This window comes from Vanacampus margaritifer, chromosome 14, assembly GCF_051991255.1.
Source record: "Vanacampus margaritifer isolate UIUO_Vmar chromosome 14, RoL_Vmar_1.0, whole genome shotgun sequence".
Classification (NCBI taxonomy): domain Eukaryota; kingdom Metazoa; phylum Chordata; class Actinopteri; order Syngnathiformes; family Syngnathidae; genus Vanacampus; species Vanacampus margaritifer.
The window spans coordinates 425,274-447,716 of NC_135445.1; the positions used below are offsets into that span (position 1 = coordinate 425,274).

The 22,443-nt window shown below is 50.1% G+C and overlaps 2 protein-coding genes and 2 long non-coding RNA genes across 20 annotated transcripts; 2 read left to right on the forward strand and 2 right to left on the reverse strand.

Annotated features, from left to right (window-relative positions):
- The first annotated feature begins 52 nt into the window (after positions 1-52).
- On the forward strand, positions 53-14,548 carry LOC144064014 (multidrug resistance-associated protein 1-like). Of its 13 annotated transcripts, XM_077586146.1 has the most exons (31): positions 53-708; positions 1,223-1,402; positions 1,783-1,908; positions 1,971-2,108; positions 2,819-2,938; positions 3,028-3,089; positions 3,603-3,731; positions 4,090-4,272; positions 4,367-4,544; positions 4,759-4,920; positions 4,984-5,076; positions 5,149-5,352; positions 5,814-5,960; positions 6,033-6,120; positions 6,188-6,270; positions 6,967-7,080; positions 7,196-7,372; positions 7,903-8,070; positions 8,139-8,325; positions 8,413-8,485; positions 8,740-8,848; positions 9,005-9,212; positions 9,654-9,964; positions 10,026-10,225; positions 10,891-11,017; positions 11,271-11,372; positions 11,432-11,578; positions 11,780-11,938; positions 12,580-12,746; positions 13,085-13,279; positions 13,620-14,548. In XM_077586146.1, the coding sequence occupies exons 1-31, from the start codon at positions 556-558 to the stop codon at positions 13,726-13,728; spliced, it is 4,599 nt and encodes a 1,532-aa protein (XP_077442272.1). In that variant the 5' UTR covers positions 53-555; the 3' UTR covers positions 13,729-14,548. The 13 variants fall into 13 exon arrangements, 11 of the variants coding, with proteins under 11 accessions (XP_077442272.1, XP_077442271.1, XP_077442268.1 ...); XM_077586145.1 differs by having other exon boundaries at positions 4,759-5,076; XM_077586142.1 differs by having other exon boundaries at positions 9,654-10,225; positions 11,185-11,372.
- LOC144064020 (uncharacterized) lies at positions 9,385-16,625 on the reverse strand. Its single transcript, XR_013296687.1, has 3 exons — positions 16,504-16,625; positions 14,956-15,033; positions 9,385-12,008 (listed from the first exon to the last, which is right to left on the reverse strand). It is a non-coding gene; the product is annotated as an uncharacterized LOC144064020 (long non-coding RNA).
- Positions 15,338-22,428, forward strand: tmem120b (transmembrane protein 120B). Of its 4 annotated transcripts, none has more exons than XM_077586149.1 (12): positions 15,338-15,475; positions 16,495-16,613; positions 16,708-16,824; positions 17,015-17,074; positions 17,144-17,239; positions 17,991-18,080; positions 18,148-18,213; positions 18,403-18,464; positions 19,605-19,697; positions 19,778-19,842; positions 19,917-19,985; positions 20,377-22,428. In XM_077586149.1, the coding sequence occupies exons 1-12, from the start codon at positions 15,407-15,409 to the stop codon at positions 20,491-20,493; spliced, it is 1,023 nt and encodes a 340-aa protein (XP_077442275.1). In that variant the 5' UTR covers positions 15,338-15,406; the 3' UTR covers positions 20,494-22,428. The 4 variants fall into 4 exon arrangements, with proteins under 4 accessions (XP_077442275.1, XP_077442277.1, XP_077442276.1 ...); XM_077586151.1 differs by having other exon boundaries at positions 15,345-15,475; positions 16,515-16,613; XM_077586150.1 differs by lacking the exon at positions 15,338-15,475 and adding an exon at positions 15,637-15,719 and having other exon boundaries at positions 16,515-16,613.
- LOC144064019 (uncharacterized) lies at positions 16,756-21,401 on the reverse strand. Of its 2 annotated transcripts, none has more exons than XR_013296685.1 (3): positions 21,374-21,401; positions 17,725-17,789; positions 16,756-17,557 (listed from the first exon to the last, which is right to left on the reverse strand). It is a non-coding gene; the product is annotated as an uncharacterized LOC144064019 (long non-coding RNA). The 2 variants fall into 2 exon arrangements; XR_013296686.1 differs by lacking the exon at positions 21,374-21,401 and adding an exon at positions 19,512-20,472.
- Positions 22,429-22,443: the final 15 nt, after the last annotated feature.

Genomic DNA, 22,443 nt, shown 5'->3' on the forward strand with positions numbered 1-22,443 from the left:
GTCATGTGACTTGAACGGGAGCGGTCGCAGACTCTAAAGTCTTCAGTTGCCTCCAAGTGACGTCCCACCGTTTTTGACCACACGCCATCCCAAAGGTTTACGATTGTCTTTATGCCACAAGATGGCAGCAAAGCACTATTTTTATCCAAACTTCAATGTGGTTTCTTGGTACCAAGATGGGGACAAAGCACTAGTTTTGTCCCAATAACTCGGCTCACTTCACAGCATTATTTATTTATTTACCGGAATCCTTTCAACATGGCTCCTTGACACCAAAAAGTCACTACTTTTGTGTCTTTGGACATAGTTCTGACCGTTATGTCCACGTGGCGTCCAAGCACTTTTTCAGCTCACTTGACACCAGAATTTCTGAAGATGCTGTCAAAGCATTTCTTTATCTGAAACGAAAGCCAACGATTGACTTTAAAAGAGTTGGCTGACAAAAGATGCCACAAGATGGCGCCAAAGTAACGCCTGGTTTGCGTTTGCCTGAGCACGCTGAAGACATGACAGCAGGTCAAAAGCTGCGCGTGCGCACGTGCGTGTGTCACATGCATGACACACGCATGTTATTTGTCACGACGGCGTGACAAAGGACGAGCGCTGAAAAGCGGCGCCGAAGCTGCGACGGATTCTTCCAAAATCCGTTGCGACGACCCGACAGCCATGGAGGATTTGTGTCGACTCGCCGGTTTGGATCCTTTGTGGGTGAGTCCGGTCCAATGCAAGTTTTGGGATGCGGGTCACGAGGCGATAAATGAAAGATGGGATGTGAAATGCAACTTGTTTGCCGTATTGAACTTCCTTTAAATGTAGTGAACGCGCACTTCAATTTTCCACACCAAAAAATGAGAGAACTGTTCGAAAAAGCTTCGAGTTGTTAAACGTCGCAAGCATCCAAAGTTTACGAGCTTCATGGCAACAATCAATGAAAAGTGCCATAGACGAGCTAACAAAAGTAGCATTTATTGAGCAGGAGCTAGCAATTTAGCCAACTGATATTTCAACGCGAACAGTGCATAGACCGACAATATCGACTGTCGTGCATTCTTGAACCTTTGCCCTAAAAACAAAAAGACGTGCTGAGTCATTTGCAGCAGATGTGAAACTCTTCTGTCTGTTTGTCTGCGTGACTGCATTTTGCCGCCACCTGCTGGCAAACGATTAAATTGACGTTTTTGGTTTCCATTTTGTTCCTGACCGGCGCCGCGTCTGCGCTCAGGACTGGAACGCGACGTGGCACACCAGCAAGCCCGAGCTGACGCGCTGCTTCCAACTCACCGTCCTGGTTTGCCTGCCGTGCGTCTTCCTGTGGACCTGCTGCCCCCTTTACCTGCTTTACTTGCATCTGCGGCCCCCGCGCCGGCCCCTCCCGCTCTCCTTGCTGTGCTGCGCCAAGACGGTAAGATGGCCGCCTGCTTTGAATGCGGAGGCGTCACACATGTCTGCGTTTTTCACATTCGCACGTTTTCTATTCCAATTTGAGTGCAAACATTGCCGGCGGACGGAGCTTTATGCAAATCGCTTTGTAATTTTACCGGCATTGAAATGAACTGAGAGAGAAAAAAAACGCACATCATGAAAATGCATCTCACTTATAAAAGCCATCCGCTTTTTTCTCTTTTTTTTTATGAGAAAAAGAAAATCAGTGGGCGATTGTGTAAGAAAACCAAAAAGGCTTTTAATAACGTTGACCGGGTTTCAAAGTCCTCCGAAGTCCCCCCGGGCGAGTGTCGGAGTGTCAACTTTGACCTTTTGAATGTTTGTGTCGTGTTTTCGCAGCTGCTGAGTTTGAGCTTGGCTTCGTTGAGCCTCCTGGAGATTTTCTACCTGCTGGTGAAGAAGAAGGACGACCTCCGCAGTCACGCCGTCTTCCTGCTCGGCCCGCTCGTCCGATCGCTCACGCTCGTACGGCCGCCGCCGCCGCCGTTGCGCGCACGCGGGTTTTGCAAATGTGTTGTGGCCGGCAGGTTCTGGCCGTGGTCGTCGTCCACGTGGAGAGGAGGAAAGGCAGCCGCTCGTCCGTCCCGCTCTTCCTCTTCTGGTGTCTTCTGCTTCTTTGCGCCGTCCTTCCTCTCAAGGGGGCCGTGGAGCAGATCCTCCTTCAGGTGCGTCTGCAGATCCTCCTTCGGGTGCGTCTGCAGATCCTCCTTCGGGTGCGTCTGCAGATCCTCCTTCGGGTGCGTCTGCAGATCCTCCTTCAGGTGCGAACGGAGGATTTTGCACACCGAGCAGGTCGACGCGTGGAGACAAAAACAGGATCCATGACAACTTTGTTAGCGCGGCTGTCGGCTATTCCTTTGCTTGTTAGCATCAAGCTAACGGCTCTTCCAAAGATCACGCGCTGCGCGTGCTTGTTTCCAATCCACTTCCTGGTTGTTTTTGTTTTGCGTTGGCAACTGGGCGTGGCCGTATCCATAGCAACAGGCATGACGCGATGACCTTTTGACACCGGCGGCTTCCCTGTTGGTCAGCTTCCAAAAATCACTTGAAGGACAATTCTTTTTCATTTCACGCGGCTCTGCGAAAACCTTTGCGTGCGCTTGCCACGTGGCTGCCAATTCTGGCGGGCACGTGGCGGCACGTTGGCGCCGTTCGCTCGCCCCACCCAACCGTTTTGCTTGCAAGCAGGCGTCGCGGAACGCGACACGGCCAACAAAAATGGACCTCAAACCTTCTCCACACGCTCTCAAGTCAAAATGGACCCATTTGGTTTTCCCAGGGTTGAGACACCCCCATCTTACCTTTGTTTTTGTTTTTTTGGGGGCGGGGCTTGGATTTTTTGTTTGCTCATGCTAACACGCGCTTTCCCTTTCAGGGCTTTTGGTCGGACGGCGTCCGTTTTGTGGCCTTTTTCATCACTTTTTCCCTTCAAGTCATCCAAGTGGTGCTGAGCGGCTTCTCGGACCGGCGACCAATCGGCGCCCGCCGCGTTGAGGTAGTGAAAAGACACCGCTGTTGAGCTGTATTTCTTTTTCGTCAGCTCGCCACTCACGTCGGCGCTTTTGTTGGTCTGGCTGCTTTCAGAACGCGTGTCCCGAAGAAGACGCCTCCTTCCTTTCCAACTTCTTCTTCTTTTGGTTCAGCGGGTACGAAAGTCCGCCGCGATTGCCGCGGGAGAGGCGACGCTCGTCTGTCCGGCAGTCGAGCGGCGACCGCTCTTGCGTCTCAAGTCTCAACTCCTTTTCAACACTTTCAAGCCGTCAACATTTGCAAAACAATTTCAGGCGTGTTGGCCATGAATTTCCAGACCTCCCAAATCAAAATAAATGAGCCGAGAAAGACATTTCGCTCGTTCAGACGCCGGCGGATTTTGGTCAGCTAGTGAAAAAAACAAAAACCGAATGCAAGATGAGTTGTAAGCAGAATTCCGTCCGTCATTAAGTGCAATTATGGCAACGATGCAGCAAAAGACGACTTCAACAAAACAAGATGTAAACCTGAACTCGACTTACAAACATCTAAAAACGAAAAATCTACTGAGCAACCGAAAGCACGTTTTTGCCGTTTTCAAATTCTGCCGGACCGCAACGTTGATTTGAAGCTGCAGAATGTTTTGGCCCTGATCTGAATGTGACCTTTTGTGACCTTTCGTGCCGCAGTCTGGTGATTCGAGGCTTCCGGCGCCCCCTGGAGGCAGCCGACTTGTGGCCGCTGCGGGACCAGGACACGTCGGAGCGGATCATGAGCGAGCTGGAAGCCGCCTGGACGCCAAAACGGGCGCCGCAGCGGTGAGAAAAAAACTCTTCAATCCATTTTTGAGTCGTGTTGAGGGAAAAAAGCCCAAAAAGTGCCACGCGTCAATCGACGGGTCGGCGCTGGGATGTTGCAGGTTTTATTTCAATGTGAGAAAAATATCACACAAAAAAGAAGAAGTAATAAAAGTCATCAGCCGACTTTTTAACGTGTTTTGCGATGTCGGCTACTTTTGAATGCAAAAACGTCTAAAAAATGTCACATGATATAAAGCATGTTTTTTTGTTGCTATCAAATCAATCCACCATTCGGGCGACCAATCACACTTTTTTTTCGAATGACATCCTCGTTTGATCCCGAATTCCTCGTCTGGGCTTGACGGGACGCACGCAGGACGTCGAGGTCGTCGGCGTCATCGGAGAAAAGCCGGCTGCTGAGCAAGCCCCAGAGAAGGCGGAGCCACATTTCCTTGTTGCTGTGCGCTTTGGGGCGGAGCTTCGGACCCTACTTCCTGACGGGGACCTTGTGTCTGCTCTTGCACGACGCCTTCATGTTTGCCGTCCCGCAGGTGCTCAGGTTGGTCGCCAGAACGTCTGGAATTCAACCCTGCCATGGAGGGGGCGGGCGATGGATGGCGTCGCTAACGCTAACGCTAGTTGTGCGCCCGCAGCCTCCTGCTGGGCTTCATGCGGGACGAGGACGCGGCCGCCTGGAAGGGCTTCCTGTTCGCCGTCCTGCTCTTCCTGCTGTCTTGCCTGCAGTCGCTGCTCAACCATCAGTTCATGTACCGAAGCTTCACGCTGGGAATGCGTCTCAAGAGCGCCGTCATGGCGCTCGTCTACAGGAAGGTCAGCGTCGCCGCCGCCGTCGTCGCCGCCGCCGCCTCGATTGAGAGGACGCGGCGCACACCCGCATGCTCGCTCCCGGTGCTCGGGATCGAGCTCGCTCGCTAGTTGGCACAAGGGGCTAAAGCCAAAATGTGGCAGGCCTTCGCCTTTGTGGACCTGCCTTTGCCACCCCTGATGTTGGCAAAGCAGCCAAAGCGTGTTTGTGTCGTTGCAGTGCCTGGTGATGAGCAGCGCCGCTCGCCGTCAGTGCACGGTCGGAGAAATGGTCAACCTGATTTCCGTGGACACGCAGAAGATGATGGACTTTGTGGTTTACGTCAACAGTTTGTGGGCGGCGCCCATCGAGATCGCGCTGTGCTTTTACTTCCTGTCCAACGTAAGACAAAACGCCTTTTTGGGAAAAACGCCGGTTATTGACGAGTTGCCGCTTGACCGGCAGCTGCTGGGTTTGTCGGCGTTGGCCGGCATCGGCGCCGTCGTCCTGATCTTCCCTCTGAACGGACTCATCGCCAAGCTGAGGAGCAAGCTGCAGGTGAGGTCGGCGTCGGCGGGGGCGTCGTTTCGAGCGCGGCGACGCCCTCCCAGCGCCAACGCTTTCTTTCAGGAAGTGCAGCTGGACGTGATGGACGCTCGCATCAAGCTGATGAACGAGATCGTGAGCGGCGTGAAGATCCTCAAATTCTACGGCTGGGAGGACGCCTTCTTGCGTCGCGTTGGCGTGCTGCGAGATGGCGAGCTGGCCGCCCTGAAGAAGTCGCAAGTCCTCTACTCGGTCTCGCTGGCGTCCTTCAACTCGTCCTCCTTCCTGGTGAGCTTCTTTTCTTCCAGCGAACGTTCGGAGCCTCCTTTTGGAATGACGACTCCTCACCAGTCCAAGAATTGCAAGCCCGCCGCACGCCGCCCGCCGCGCTGCCTCGTATTTGCTGACCTGCCTGGACTTCAGATGACGTTGACGGGCCGATGACGACGCGCGCGTTCTACTGCCACACTTTTGCGACACACATTTTGGACCTCTTGAATTCTGCTGCACGATCACGTTGCGAGCAACCGGCAGCGCCGTCCGTCCGTCCATCTTCCCCACAAAGTTGAGAAATGTCCGCAGCTGAGCGAATATTCTGGCCCGTTTGCGTTCCAAAACGGAGCCGAACGCAATTGCAGCCTTCGGCGCGACCCTCCGTTGACAACGACGCTGACCTCGCGACCCCATTTTTAGTTTGCGTTGATGTTCGTTGAAGCAACGTCGACGCGTCTCGTCTTTTCTGGCCGCAGGTGGCGTTTGCCGTGTTCGCCGTTTACGTGCTGATGGACGAGCGCAACGTTCTGGACGCGCAGAAGATCTTCGTGTCGGTGGCGCTCATCAACATCCTGAAAACGCCTTTGAGTCAACTTCCTTTCGCCATCAGCACCACCTTGCAGGCAAGTCCACGAACGCGTCCTGGTCTTGTCCCGCCCCAACTCGGTCCTTCCTGACCGCGTGGGCCCAATCAGGCTTTTGTTTCTCTGCGCCGTTTGGGGAACTTCCTGTGCCAAGATGAGCTCAAGTCGGACCACGTGGAAAAACTTCCCTTTTCCGACGGTACATTCGCCGCCGCCGCTCGTCATCGGCCCTCGCCGACTCACAAAGCACTTTTTGTCCTCTTCAGATGGCGACGCGGTTGTGATCCAAGATGGCCACTTCGCTTGGTCCCACGACGGCGCACCGTGCTTGCAAGGGATCAACTTGAAGGTGGCAATGCTTTCTTTTTGCAAATTGAAATCGTAGACGAGAGACGGGAGCCGTTTTGGGTTTGCTTTCTTATCAGTCTGCTCGTCACGGTTCGTTTTCCTTCATTTGCAATCTAGCCATGCTAATGTAGCGTTAGCTTCCTGGTTAGCCTTGAGATGTCCCTGCCGCATGCTTGCAGCGGTGACAACCTTGAACGTTTTGGAAACGCCAGAAACAAAAAACTTCAATTTCGCGATGCCATTTTGCAACCTGTGAAAGATTTTCACTAAGACACGACTTGAGGCAGTCACAAGAAGGCGTCATGGCAGCAACGAGCACATTCGTCTGCGTCTGCGCGACTCACCGCCGCATGTGAAGGCAACGTTGCGCACGACGAGCACCGACAACAAAATCCTTTTCCTTTCTGGAACTCGCTTCTGTTTGCTTGCCTTCCACTTGCACTTCCAGTTCCATCACTCCAACCTTCACTTTGCGGCATTCTTACAAATTTGACACGGTTGAAACCATTTAAGCGAACTGTCAAACGTTCTCTTCAATATGGCGACGTGCACCACCGCCGTCCTCTATTTTGACTTTTGCGTCTCTTGCCGAGTCGACCTTTTGTCGAACGCGCGACGGACGCGTTCGAGACGCGCGTCGCGCTTAACCTTCACCTGCAAAATGAGCCAACCCGGCGACGTGTGAATCTTTCCGAAGGTGAGGAGCGGCGCGCTGGTGGCCGTGGTCGGCCACGTGGGATCGGGGAAGTCCTCGCTGCTGTCGGCCATCTTGGGAGAGACGGCGAGGAGGCGGGGCTCCGTCTCGGTCAGAGTGAGTTTGCCAACTCAAATCTTCCAGACCGGAAGCCGATGATTTGACCTTTTGTTGTCGTCGTTGGCAAATGTGAGCGTTGGAGCGACGGCGTTTGTGGCGTTTGCGTGCGCAGGGTTCGGTGGCGTACGTCCCCCAGCAGGCCTGGATTCAAAACGCCACCGTGGAGGAGAACATTTTGTTCGGCCTGGAGCGCAAGGAGAGCTGGTACCACCGCGTTCTGGAGGCCTGCGCCATGTTGCCGGATCTGGAAGTGCTCCCGGCGGGCGACGCCACCGAGATTGGGGAGAAGGTGCGAATCTGCCGCTTTCGCTTCTCTTTTGGAACGCACGCTTTGTTGTGTGGCAAATACAAACGAAGCGAGCGAGTGACGTTTCTCAACAATTCACCGTCCGTTCCTCGTGTTTGTCCGCCACCATTTGAAGTCGTCGTATCTGCTCCATTTCGTCCCTTTTCTTCGCCGCCGTCGTCGTCGTCGTCGTCTGGATTTCTTCCACGATTGCCTCCCGGTGGTCTCGATTGAGGGGCTCCACTTTCTACTATTTTCTCCTTCTGGCTTTCTCGCTCGCCGCAAGTCACGTGTTTCCCAAACGCGGAGCTTGCTGACGATCCTATTTCAGCTGTGTTGGAGAAGGGAAGCATCCAAAGCCTGCAGGAATCCGGCCCTCCATTGGGACCCTTTTGGTCTCATTCTCCAGATGTTCCGTTTCCATATCGTGACAAGTTTTGTCTTCATCCGAGCAGGCGCGTCAGTCGCACCCGTTGAAATGTTCCTTTTTGCGAGTGGCGCGGACGGCCGATGACGGCGTTTCCCGTCCGCAGGGCCTGAACTTGTCCGGCGGTCAGAAGCAGAGAATCAGCTTGGCTCGGGCCGTTCACAGGAAGTCGGACGTGTACCTGCTGGACGACCCGCTGTCGGCCGTGGACGCGCAGGTGGGCCGGCACATCTTCGACCGAGTCATCGGGCCGCAAGGACTTCTGAAGAACAAGGTGGAGAAGACGACGGCGGTGGCGGCGCGGGCCGGCAGTTGTGATGTCTTTGCTTTTGTTGTGCTCAGACGCGCGTTCTGGTCACGCACAGTCTGGGCCTGGCGTCCCGAGCCGACTTGGTGCTGGTGATGGAGGACGCCCGCGTGTCCGAGATGGGCTCGTACTCGCAACTGTTGGAGCGCGAGGGAGCGTTTGCCAAACTCATCCACAACTTTAGCGCAACGCAGCCCCGGGAAAGCTCCGCCCCCAAACGCGGTATCGACCAAGGACGGCGACGCGCAAGGAAAGATCCGCCAAGTTGACGTTGGTGAAAAATGTTTGTTTTTGTTTTTGCGATTGCAGTCAGCAGGAAGTCGTTGTCCCGCCTGAGCTTCACCGACTTCTCCATCGACCTTTCGCAGGAGCAGCTCATCAGGTGACGTCAAAACGTTTGCGTCCTCGCGGCGACTCTCGCGGATGTCGACGCGTTGCCGCGGTTCGTTCGAGGTCGCCAAATGTCGGAGAGAAAAACCATTGAAACTGTTGACCAACGTCTGGTGAACGTTTGCGACTTTGAACGAACCCCGCCAACAAACTGGCATTGGCGACCTTCACAAACCCTCGCCGGCTTTTATTTGAATTTCATTTTTAAATGTCAATGTTGTTGACGGCATCGCGACCCGCTTCCAGCTGCGACATGAGCGGCGGCGCCAGCGTTCAGTTGGCGGGCCTCCACGAAGACTCGCCTTCGGGTTCTTGGGGCAAAGTCACGCGTCCGGACACGGCTCGCGTTGGGAGGGTGAGTCGCTCGTTTCGAGTCGCGCATTTTGGGACGCGGCGGCCTTGGGTTCGAGGCTGGCCACGTCCTCGATGCGTCTCACGCGCTTTAAGCCGGCTTAGAGGCGGCCCGCGGGCCGGACGCCGGCGTTGACGAACCTGCGTCTTGTGTCGGCAGGTGAAGCTGCGCGTGTACGCCGACTACTTCGGAACCGTGGGCCTGACCTTCATCACGACCATCGTCTTCCTGTGCGCCTTCCAGCAGGCCGCCTCGTTAGCGTACAGCTGCTGGCTCAGCCTGTGGGCCGACGAGCGACCCGTCAACGGCACCCAGATGGACCACGCGCTCCGGCTCGGCGTCTTCGGCGCGCTGGGTTTGACCCAAGGTCTCATTTGGCTCTTTGCCGCCGGGGACAAAGCGACTTGCCGCTTGACGTCGGCGCCGCAGACCGAGCGGCAAGTCGCGTCCTTCCAGTTACTCTCAAGTGCGTGTTTTTGCAATTTGCAATCCGACGATCGAATCGTGTGTCCAACGAATGATCCGAGACGAAAACAAAGGACGTTTCCGCTATCGTTTATTTTGTAAAGATAAAATGTAGTTGGGGACTCGTTTTTAAAAAGCATTTTTGTTTTTATGTTGTTTTGTTTTTTGAATTTTGAAATACGCAGTAGACAAAAAGAATGTCCTCGGGTGTCAAATGGCAGTTGGAGAACGTCAAAAGCTTGCCGGCGTTTGTCTCCAGCGAGCTCGTTTGTCCGCCGTCACGCACACGCTGCGGCGGGGGCGGGCTTTTAAAAACAATGTTTTTGTTGCCGTGTCTGTGGAGGTGCGGCCATGTTCGGAGCGACTCTGGCGGTGGCGCTGGGCGGCATCGTGGCCTCGCGGCAGCTTCACGCCGACCTTCTGGCCGACGTGCTGCGCTCGCCCATGTCCTTCTTCGAGGCCACGCCCAGCGGGAACCTCCTCAACCGCTTCTCCAAGGAGATGGACGCCATCGACTGCATGATCCCGGAAGGCCTGAAGATGCTGCTGGCGTACGTTTTCAAGCTGCTGGAAGTCTGCGTCATCGTTGTGGTGGCCACGCCCATCAGCGGCCTGGCGCTGCTCCCGCTCGCCGCCCTCTACGTCTTCATACAGGTCTGCGTGCGGGTCTGCGCCGCGGCGGGCGTGGCGGCCTTTTCACGGTGTGGCTTTGCAGAGCTTCTACGTGGCGGCGTCGTGCCAGCTGCGCCGTCTGGAGGCGGTCAGCCGCTCGCCCATCTACAGCCACTTCAACGAGACGGTGCAGGGCGTCGGCGTCATCCGGGCCTTCCGACAGCAGGAACGTTTTGTGCGGCAGGCCCATCGACGCATCGACAAGAACCAGGAAGCGTATTTCCCCCGATTTGTGGCTACCAGGTGCGCTGGCCGAACGCCGTCACACTTCCAAATGTGGCTTCGTCTTTCTGTCATTTCATTTCATATCGTTCATATTCAAAAGATGTCCTGTGCCGTTTCCGACCACTAGACGGCATCGTTGCATTTGTAAGACGTTGGTGACAGCTCAGTGCTTTTTTTCTTTTCATATTAAGAGCGATCTCATCTTTAATGTGGAATGAATTTTTCCCCAAATCCAACTTCAGTCTCCGCCAACATTGTGACTGCAAAATGTTGACATGGACGCGTCTGCCGCGTTGCGACTGGAATTCCCGCAGTAAATGCTTTCCAGGTGTTGTGAAAGGAACTTGAAATCAACTCCAAACGAAGTCACTCCTTTTGACACTCCTGATATTGATCAAAATAACAGAGCGTGAAAAGCGAGCACATCCTGATGACTTGATTGCAAACAGTAACGCGTTGGCTTAGTGGCGACGTTCGGACGAACGCGTTTGCTTGGTAAGCCAATGAATGCACTTCGTTACTTAGTAACGTGTTACCAGCATGACCGGACTTTTTTTTTCTTCCGTCCGCCTCAACTGAAAGACGGCGAGGGCGCCCGTGTCATGTTTTCATGTTTTCATGTTGTCATGTTTTCATGTTTTCATGCTTTCAGGCTGCGAACGCGTTCTGTGCTTTGCTCTCAGATGGCTCGCCGTCAATCTGGAGTTTCTGGGCAATCTTCTGGTTCTGGCCGCCGCCATCCTGTCGGTGCAAAGTCGGGACCGGCTCAGTCCGGGCGTCGTGGGTTTGGCGCTGTCCCACTCGCTGCAGGTTCGAAAGCATTTCCAATCACGCGACTGACGCCAGCGCGCTTTCTCGGACACAACGTTGTGTCCGCTCGCCCCAAAAAACTCAAGTCCACTTTTTTCTTTCTTTCGTAATCAATATCTACAGTTTTAAATTTGCATTTCTATGAATGTTTTTGCATTTCCTTTTAGAATTCAATTTTGTCCCCTTTGATGAACTTGCCATGTTGGCAGCCATTTTGTCCCCAAGAGACGGTGACCGCGCGCTTGTGCCGCAGGTGACGGCCATCCTGAGCTGGATGGTTCGATCCTGGACCGACGTGGAGAACAACATCGTGTCGGTGGAGCGGGTCAAGGAGTACGCCGACACGCCCAAAGAGGTTTGCTTGCTCCGTCGGCACCATTTGCGGCTTTTCCCGACCGCCTCGCGTCTCTTCAGGCGTCTCGGCTGACGGGCGACGCCCACCTGCCGCCCGATTGGCCCGCAACGGGAAGTATCCGCTTCGAGGACTACGGGCTGCAGTATCGCAAAGGTCTGGACTGGGCCTTGAAGGGGATCTCCGTCGACATCCGAGACAAAGAGAAGGTGACGTCAAAGCGCTTGATTTGTCCAAAAGTGTGACGCCGTCGCACTATCAACGTCAGCGTTCACGTGCAAATCCGGTTCTGGCCCGCGGGCCGTACGCGACGCGACGGCCATTTTGTCCAATTGCTCGGCTGAACGAAACAAGGGTGGTCCCGGCGCTAGCGCTAACGCTAACGCTAACGCTAACGCTAACACTGCTAGGTGGGGATCGTCGGCAGGACGGGAGCGGGAAAGTCGTCCTTGGCTTTGGCGCTTTTCCGGATCCTGGAAGCGTCCGGCGGGCGCATCCGCATGGACGACGTGGACATCGCGCACGTGGGCCTCGCTGACCTCCGCTCCAGGATCACCATCATCCCGCAGGTGAGTCGGGCCGGCCTCCATTTTGACGGCGCTCAAACGGGAAACTGGACTTGGAATGGCAACATTCAACCTGCGGCAAAAGTTCAAAGGTTGAACATTCGGTGGCAATTTTTTTTAGGCCGACTAAAGTAAGTCAAGTTTATGATAAACAACAAATTGGTCCATTTTAATTTGAGTAATAACGAATCAAATAAAAGAACAGAGCAGTTGTTCAATCTTTTTGACTTTTGGTTGTAGTTAAAAAAATCTATATTTTATGTCAATTTTAAAAACATTCTCATGCCGATTCAGTTGGGCCTACTTTTTAATTGTAGGTAATAAAAAAAAATGTTTTTAAAAAGTTAGCATGACATTTTAGCTGCCTACTTTTTAAATTCAAGCTTGTAAATAAATGCTACAATCAATATTTGCAAAATTGTCCTAATTTTCTATCACACCAACAACTTTTTATTTGCCACCAAAGAACACCAAGTTGAGATTTTGGCTTCAGCTGCGCCTTGAGATACGAGCAGATTTGTTCATTGGTCGTGCTCGCATCTGAAATCGTCTTCCCTGTTGAGATGAAGACAAATGCCAGACGGGGGCTCGTCCAGACAGACGTGCAGGTTGGGTGTGGTGACGGCTGACCTTTGACCCCCCAGGATCCAGTGCTGTTTTCCGGCTCCCTCCGGATGAACCTGGACCCGTTTGACGTCTGTTCGGACCAGGAGCTGTGGCGGGCGCTGGAACTGGCTCACCTCAGCGGCTTCGTGCGGGCGCTGCCCGACCGACTGCAGCACCAATGCTGCGAAGGGGGCGAGAACCTCAGGTAACTCCGCCCACGTCGCGCGCACGGCAGGCAAAAAATGACGTTCCTGCACATCTTTCAAAACAACAAATCTTTCCAACCGTGGATTTTATGATGCTGAATTCACGTTAAGTAAAGTCATCTTTTTACCAAATTGAATTGATTTCAATCTCGGCAGAAGTCGTCTCAAGGGCACTTTACATACGGAGCAGGTCAAAGGTCACACTCCCCACTTTTTCATGACGTGTGTATGAATGCGAGAAATTTAGGAACGTTAAGGTGGTCTGAAGTTTCATTTCAAACCCCCCAAAAAAAGTCTTGAAACGAAGTCGTGTGTGTGCGCGTGTGTGCGTGTTCAGTGTGGGCCAACGTCAGCTGCTGTGCTTAGCGAGAGCGCTGCTGAGGAAGAGCAAAATCCTGCTCCTGGACGAAGCCACGGCCGCGGTGGACCTGGAGATGGACCACCTGATCCAGTCCACCCTCCGGACTCACTTCAAGCACTGCACCGTCCTCACCATCGCGCACCGACTCAACACCGTCATGGACTGCGACAGGTTTGCATGAATGTGACGATTTGATATTGTAGGCGGGGGCGGGGGAGGGGGCGGGGCATCCAACACGATTCGCAAGAAAATGTTTGACGTGACGCGACGCGTAAGCTCGCCCTCCAAAATGGCGGCATCGAGGCCACTTGAGTTCTTTCATGTGATTGGAAACGTTTGAAACCGATTGTTGCTCGAGTGCGGAGCCTCCATTTTGACTGTGGTCCCGCCTCCATTTTGACTGTGGTCCCGCCTCCATTTTGACTGTGGTCCCGCCTCCATTTTGACTGTGGTCCCGCCTCCATTTTGACTGTGGTCCCGCCTCCATTTTGACTGTGGTCCCGCCACGCAGGATCCTGGTGATGGAGCGCGGCGCCATCGTGGAGGCGGACGCCCCCGCGCGGCTCCTCCAGCAGCAGGGACACTTCTATGGAATGTGCCAGCAGGCCGGATTGCTCTGACCCGGACCACATCGCAACTAAATCCTCTCATAAACTGGACCGCCACCAAATAGCGGGACGGTCAACCTGGAAGCTGCTCGGGATGTTCACAAACGTCAAGAGGTTCAACAAACAAAGACTTTTTAAAGGATTTGATATTGTTGTAAATGTTCTGAATTTGAAAGTATTTTCTTCAAAAGTTTGCATCCATTTTCTTGGTATTGATGAGAATTTCCTTTCCGAGTCGAATCAAACGTTTTGTGTGACCTTCCAAAGACAGAACTTTTGTAGGCGAGTCCCGCCTTCTCAGATCCGCCCACAGCGTTTGGCTGAGGGTCACATGAGGGTTTTGTGATGGCCTCGCCAAGACATTGACTTTGTTTTCACTTTTTCAAAATGTTGTGAGTCCGCTTCGGGTCGTCCAAGATCTTTTTTGCGCTCGAGTCTTCCCGGCTGATGTTTTGAGACGTCGCCTTAATGTCTCCTCTTTCTTCACGACGCCGTCCGCTTTATGAAGCGCTCCCGTTCTTGGTGCAGCAAAGCAGCCCCACATGATGCTGCCACCTCATGCGTGACCGTCAACACAACTTGACTTCGTTGACTTCATATTCTGGAGATTCTGGCATTTAAGCAAATAAAATAACTTTGGTGATCCTGATGACCTGAAGAAGGCGACGTTTTAGTCTGACTCGACTTCAGACAGTGAGACAAAAAAATGAAATGTGTGTTTTTGCAGTGTATGTACACTTCTGGCTTCAACTGTATATAATATAAATATATATGATATTAATAAAGAATTAAATATTAAATTTAAAATAAATACAAATCATTTGACAAAAAAGTTGTCTTTATATCATTTTTAATTACAAAGAAACTTTTTTAAAAGTCATTTATTGATGACTTGATTTTAAAAGTTACTAATTTTACATTACATGTTACTTTATTAGTTACATTCGAGAGATGCTGACCAACTTGTTAAACATAAAACTGACAACAGATTTGACCAATACTTAATTGGAAGTGCAAGTTTAACTTTAATGTTTAAAGTAAAAATAATCAGTAAACCTCGAAAGAAGTTTTTTTTTTTTTTTTTTTTGCCCTCTCGAGTGTGCAAAGCGCGTACAAACTCCACAGATGTGAACCCAGAACTTTAGTAATGGAAGGCAGACGTGCTAACCACTAGTGTACCATGCCATCTACAGCAGCGCCCCCCCCCCCCCAAAACAAAACAACACCAACAAATTGTACCTTATTCCGTTGATGGACTTTTTCTCCCTGCAAAATCACTGCAAGCTTGTTTGGACCCGACAGGACATTCCTGGTAACCTAGCAACAGAAGCAACAGAATCGTTTTTTTTTTTCTTTCTTCCTTTTAAATTATTTTGACCGTTTAAAAATATGTATATAGATACATGTTAAGTCGAGTTGTGTGTTTTAGTCGCGATTTTATTTTCAGGTGAGTTTTTTTTTTTTATGACTGCGACACGAATTTGTGCGCATGCGCAAACCGTACCCGTTGTATGGCGTGATGCGCCTGCGCAGTGCGGCCCAATGGACGCGCTCTCGAGTGGACAGTCATCCGATGTGGAGCTTTTTCCTTTTTTGTCGCCCCCCCCCAACCCCCCCTCCCCATCCTCTCCCCCCCCACCCCCCTCCTCCTTCTCCCTGCTCCTCATCCGCTTTACTGCACACTGCCGCCATGTCCATAGGCAAGTTCAAGTTCCAGGCGGACTGGCAGGAAATCGACGAGGAATATCAACAACTGCAGGTGTCTTATTTGAATTGTTTGCTGAGGTCGAACTCGAAGGCGCTCCGCTCCGCCGTGCGGCGGATGACACTGACGGCTAGCGACTGTAGTGGTGCCGGAGGTGCCGACTTGTTCCCAGCCGGTGCTCGCCATTCATTCGCATTAAAAGCAACTTTGAAGAGAGTTGTCGCGTGGAAATGGGCTCGAATCACCGCCGGCTGTTTGTCGACTTAATGGCCGTCACTTGCAACACCGAAGCGAAAACGTTTGTGGTCTTTTTCTAAAATGAGCCTCCTGTGCTAATCCAAGCACGCGACACAACGGAATTCTGCTCGATTGTTAGTGTTTGTAGCGGACTGTGCGGGTGCTTTTTCATTTCCATTTTAAGTTTTGTGGTCATCTATTCGTTTCCTTCCTGAGCGCGAATTATTCCACGGTCCTTGAATGCACCATTTGCAATCGCAAACGAGCTGGCGTTAGCCCGCTAATTGTCAGCAAGTGCACTTTGCATGCTAACAATAACAACACAACAACGCTAACTGTTAGCCTCTCATTTCACACTCACAATGGAAATGTAAGCGATATCGAGACGCGCCTTTTCATATTCCCTGCATGGAAAGCACGAAACGATTCGGCTTTTTAAACGGTTTCACCGAACGGTACGGCGCGCTTAGCGGTTAGCACGTCTGCATCGCAGCCGAGCCCTCGTGGGTTCGAATCCGCGTATTCCAGCCCAAATGACACGGTGCCTTCAATGAAGACTGTAAATCACAGGTGTCAAATTCAAGGCTCGGGTGCCAGTTCTGGGCCGCCACATCCTTTGATGTGGTCTGCAAAAGCAAATTGAGCAAGTCGGACACAAAAAAGTGATTCAAGTAACTTAGAGTTGAACAAAGCGTTCTTGACTTGTGATTTCTAAAGTCGTTTTCTATCGTTTTGTTGCGAGGAAGTGATCCAATATTTTTATGCTTTCATAACGACAGTGTGGCCTGCGACAAAAGCGTATTTCTATATTTCATGTGCTTTGTGTACAATTTCAGGAAACTCACAAACTTTACAGGCAAAAGCTGGAGGAGCTGACAAATCTTCAGAGCTCGTGCAGCGACGCCATCGGAAAGCAAAGGAAATGTCTCAAAGACCTCCAACGCACCTTAAGCAAGTATGAAAAAAAACAAAAACATTTGTTGAGCAGGTGAATGAAAGTCTCGTCTCTCAATTTGTGTCTGCTTTTTCTTTTCTGGCTTTTGTCGCAGATGCGTGCGAGACTGCGACGAAAAACAGATGCAAGAAGTGGCGGACATCCAAAACCAAATCAAAGAGAAAGAGAACGTCTTCTTTGACATGGAAGCGTATTTACCAAAGAAAAACGGGTCCGTGCCTTCCAAATGTGTCCGCATTCGTCCTCCGCAAAATGTCACGTGTCATCTGGCAGGCTGATGTCATTTCACGCGCGTCCCATCAAGCCAAATGTGTCTTTTTAATCCGTCCGTCTGCCTTGAAATGTTCCTTGGTGGAGGTAACAACCATCCAGTCACTCAAGTGTTGTTTTTTGTGTGTCAGATTGTACCTGAATTTGGTGCTGGGCAACGTGAACGTGACGCTCCTCAGCAACCAGGCCAAGTACGAGCGCCGCTCGTCCGGCTCGGGTGCAGATCTGGGCCCGGCGTAATCGTCTTTTTGCGCGCGCAGGTTCGCCTACAAGGACGAGTACGAGAAGTTCAAGCTGTACATGACCATCATCCTCATGTTGGGAGCCATCACGTGCCTCTTCGTCCTCAACTATCGGTGAGTGCCACGCCATTTGGCGGCCATGTTGGATTTTCAAATGCGTACACTTTGAAGAGCACATTTTCAAAATGAGAAAGGCTCGCCGTGGTCGAGATGACGCTCGATGCTGTTCTTAGATTCTTAGACACAAAAGCAGGAAGTAGTTGCGGTTATGAGGTGCCAATGAGACCACAAATGTGAATTTGAACCCTTGAATCCCCTTGATCATCTCAACAAGCGCGTGATTGACGGGACGGACGGCACCTGCGTAACATTGGGACAAAACAATGTGGATGAAATCCCACCCAAACGGGACGCCGGCGCCGGCGGCTCATCCTATGAACACACAAAAGGATTTTTCAAATCTTAAACGTATCGGATGATACTTCAGCATCAACAAAATGTCATGTGGATTTTTGCCAACTCTTTGTTTTTGTTCTTTTACAAGCTAAAACAAAAATAATGAGATTGCCCACCCAAAAAATGAGGCATGAGGCGAGTACCTGATTTCAAGTTGTTGGCGCTCACGATGTCAGTCGCCCTCTTGTGGCCATTTTACGAACACAAACTAGAAATGAGAAAAGCAGAACATTGACATTAATGTCAAGTCATTTTAAAGGCTATATCAGGATGTGTCATGTCTGGCTTTAACATTTCTGGGGACATCAAATATTTAGAAAAGTGAAATAAAATGTCCGATTGTTGTTTAGTCTCAAATCAAATCAAATTTGTTTTGTTTTCTTGTTGTTGTCAACGCCGCCGCCGACAGCGTGACCGATGAAATCTTCAACTTCCTGCTGGTGTGGTATTATTGCACGTTGACGATAAGGGAAAGCATCCTCATGACCAACGGCTCCAGGTGGGTTCAAAGGTCACGTGACTGGATGCTGGTTGCAGCGTCAGCAACTTTGGCTTTTGTGTGTCAGGATCAAAGGCTGGTGGGTTTCGCACCATTACGTGTCCACCTTCCTGTCCGGCGTCATGCTCACCTGGTGAGTACCTTGACGCTCATTGCATACGGAGGCATTTTTTTTGTTTAGCTTGTACTCTTTTAATGTCAATTCATTTCTTAGTCAATTCAAATTGAGACTTCCTGGCAAACGATGACGTCGGGTGACTTGTGCACGTGAACTTGTGCACGTGAACTTGACTTTGTGCTGATGTCATTTTCTTGGCGGCAGGCCCGAGGGGCCCATGTATCAGAGGTTCCGAAGTCAGTTCCTGGCCTTCTCCATCTACCAGAGTAAGTTTTTTTGTTTTTTGCTAACTGCGTTAATGATTCAAAGACGTACGATGTCCTCCCTGTTGTGGTTTTAGTGTGAAAGCACAAAACACACGCAGTGCGAGTGCGACTTTTTTTCCCAGAAAAAACTCCAAATCTAAATGTCATTTAAAGTAAGAGACGTCATTATATGAGTGACAATAAAGTTCAATAAGAAAATCAAATGTACATTTGCAGGAATAAATGAAAAATGTTGGAAGCAAAAACGACACATTTTCAGGAAAAATCATCAGTCTTGATTCCATTCAAATGCCTTGTGTGTAAAAGATGAGTAAAAATACATTTGGACCTAAATAAAAGCTTCAAAATGAGCTTTAAAAAAAAAATGAAAAAAAAGCAAGTTGTGTTAATGCAACTGCAGTGTACTTGGCACGCCACTAGGGGGAGCCAGAGCACCAAATGTGTTGATTTCTTGGCGGTCTCTTTTCGAATGTTTTAGTCCTAATCACAAGTGTTGTGTTGGCTACAACTGTCACTCACTTACTCACTTACTCACTTACTTACTTACTTACTTACTTACTTACTCACTTACTTACTTACTCACTTACTTACTTACTTACTTACTCACTTACTTACTTACTTACTTACTTACTTACTTACTTACTCACTTACTTACTTACTTACTTACTTACTCACTTACTTACTCACTTACTTACTTACTTACTTACTTACTTACTTACTTACTTACTCACTTACTTACTTACTTACTTACTTACTTACTTACTTACTTACTTACTTACTTACTTACTTACTTACTTACTCACTTACTTACTTACTTACTTACTTACTTACTTACTCACTTACTTACTTACTCACTTACTTACTTACTCACTTACTTACTTACTTACTTACTCACTTACTTACTCACTTACTTACTTACTCACTTACTTACTTACTTACTTACTTACTTACTTACTTACTTACTTACTCACTTACTTACTCACTCACTTACTTACTTACTTACTTACTTACTTACTCACTTACTTACTTACTCACTTACTTACTTACTTAGCGTCGTGACTTTTGGTATCAACCAGTTGAGTGAATGTGACTTTGCAAGTGGAGGCACTGATGAGGCGGGCGTGATTGGTCGCGTTGCAGGTTTCGTGCAGTTCCTTCAGTACTACTATCAGAGCGGCTGCTTGTACAGGCTGCGCGCGTTGGGGGAGCGCAATCAGCTGGACCTCACAGTGGGTGAGCGCAAACACAAACACAAACAAAAATGGCGTCAGAATGAGGCCACTGCTGACATTTTGTTTTGCTTTTCTCTGTAGAGGGATTTCAGTCGTGGATGTGGCGAGGCCTCACCTTCCTTCTGCCCTTCCTTTTTTTTGGCCATGTGAGTTGTTGCCTTTTTGTTGTCTTTTTGCATCGTCACGTGACGCGTCCATTCCGCCTTCTTTCTTCTCTCAGTTTTGGCAGCTGTATAATTCGGTCAGCTTGTTTGGCTTGGCGGGACGCGACGACTGCAAGGAGTGGCAGGTGAGGCTCCTTTTCGACGTTCCTGCTTCCCGTTCACACACAATTGATGTTTTCATTTTTCTTCTTATGGTAAACAATTTGCTGTCATTTGTCATTCAAGCAGAGGTCCTGAAAGAGTTTTTTTTTTTTTAACACGATGAGGCGTGTCCACCAAATTCCACATCAATGAGATGAAGTGACTCGGGGATATTTTTTCGTAACTTTTGAGTGAGCACTCATGTGGTTCGGCCCCAAATCCTTTTGAACCAAAATGTCCGACTTCCTGTTCAATTGAGGGCGTGTGACTTTTTTGTTGCAGGCCCTCAATTGTGGCCACTCAAAGCCGCGCTGATGGGATGGACTTGAACTTTCTGAAACTTTAGCGCCGGTTTCAAAGGTGTTGTCTTTTCAGGTGTTCATGCTGGCCCTGACGTTCCTGGTCCTGTTCCTGGGCAACTTCCTGACCACGTTAAAAGTGGTCCACCAGAAGGTGCACAACAAGCAGGACAGTGTGAAAAAAAGCGACTGAGACTCCGCACACTTGGATTGTTTGTTTGTTGTCGTTTGTCTTTTTTGGGAAGTGAATGAACGGCCGGCCGGACTCGGCGCGCAGTCGTCGGTGGATTTTCTGGCTCTATCTCAGGTGTTGACGGCGGCACTGGCTCCCGCGTGGCCAGGGTTCGAGTCCCGGCCACCGCTCGGCCCTCGCCGACGTCCACTTTGCCGACGTCCACTTTGCCGCTCCATCCTGTGCATCCAAGCGACACAATTGACTGTCGTGCACGCATTGAACCTCCGCATATGCAAATACGAGCGGGATCCACTTTGCCTTTGGAGCCTCCCAACTTTGTCACGTCAACTCTTTTTGTGTCACGATGACTTTTGCCTCCAAAACTACGTAGCATTACGAGACGATCTCGTCTTTGGGCATACAGTGAACCCCCACATACTTTATTTGTGTATGTGTTTGTTTTTTAAGAACATAGCATTTCGCCCCCCCCCCCCATTTAGCCAATCCATTCACCAAAACAATAATTATTCATGCCAGTTGTGTGTTGACGGTCGTTGTCCGTCTTTATCCTACGGCAGCATTTGGCTGCCACGACAGAAAAATCAACATGCGTTCAAATGTGACAAATTTGGAATCGGCATTCGACATAGAAGTATTTTGTTGAGGTTACTGGCAGAGCCCTTAAATCATTTGAAAGACTTTGCCTTATTATTATTATTCATTTGATGTTTTACAGTATTAATAACTATGAACTTTGATTTATAGGACACTAAAGGATCCAGCAGAAGAAAAGGCTTCATTTAGTTTTGCTGAATATGGAAGCCACATTTAGCACATTTTCACCTGATCAATTTCACATTTTAAAATGATACCGATTATGTTAAAAGATGAAACTTACCACGTTATTCAATGATGCCAAACCCCCCCCCCCCCCCCCTGGTTTTGGCGCCATCCATATGGGTTACTGCGGGTCTTTCACGTACTGATGAGAGGCGCTAGCTTGCAAGCTAACAACTTTGAAGACGCTCAAGTCCTTGAGTTGTCATTTGTGGGGGCCAAATGCGTCACCGGGCACCATTTTAGCCACACCCCAAAAAACAACAATACTGTACTGAATATCTCCACGTCACTACTACATAGTTTGCCATTTTGCATTTCCAGCAATTACCTTCATATTTAGAAACTCGGAAAATAGTTGAACCCTTTTGGCTAGCGTGCTAGCCGTTAGCCTCCCCTTTTTCTTCACCAAGTATAGAAAGTTGTGCACTTGTACTGCTTGGCCCAGTTTTGCCGTGATTTGAAGCTTTGATTTAATTGGCAATATTTATTTCTAAGCACTCACTTGCTTTGAAATGAGAAATTTAGAGGAGCGAAAAAGGAAACCGCGGTGAACACAACCGCTACCTTCTCTTTTCTGTTACTGCGACGTGACCCAATGAACTGACGGTGGCCGGATGTTGTGCAATTGCCTGCCGCCATCTTGTGGCGGAGTGACTTGCTTTAAAAACAAACAAAAACTTCGTGCATGTTGAAGTAGGTCGAGGAACTTTATTTATGCTAAAGTAGTTCTCTGCTGCCATCTTGTGGCATCTATTGGTGATTGGAAACATTTTTTGGGGGGGTTGTGGGATTTCGTTTGCTGTCTTTTGGGGGTTCACTGTACTCCACTTGTTCCTGAATGTTTACGTCAAACGCATTTGTTGTGATTCACTGAGAGATTTTAAACTTGACATTTGTGTTCTTGGCACGATTGATCAATCACCTTTCACGTGTTTCATCTGTGAGGGGGGGGGGGGGGGTCACCACCACTTGAACTTATTATTGCACAGTTGTCGGTTTTTTTTCCTTCCTTTTTCGGATCAAAACGCTGTCATGTCCAACCAGGACGAGGAAGGGACGAAACCATTTCCCTTAACTGCAAGCAACAAATTAAATATTTCTAACTTAAGTCAATCCACTTGTCTTGTC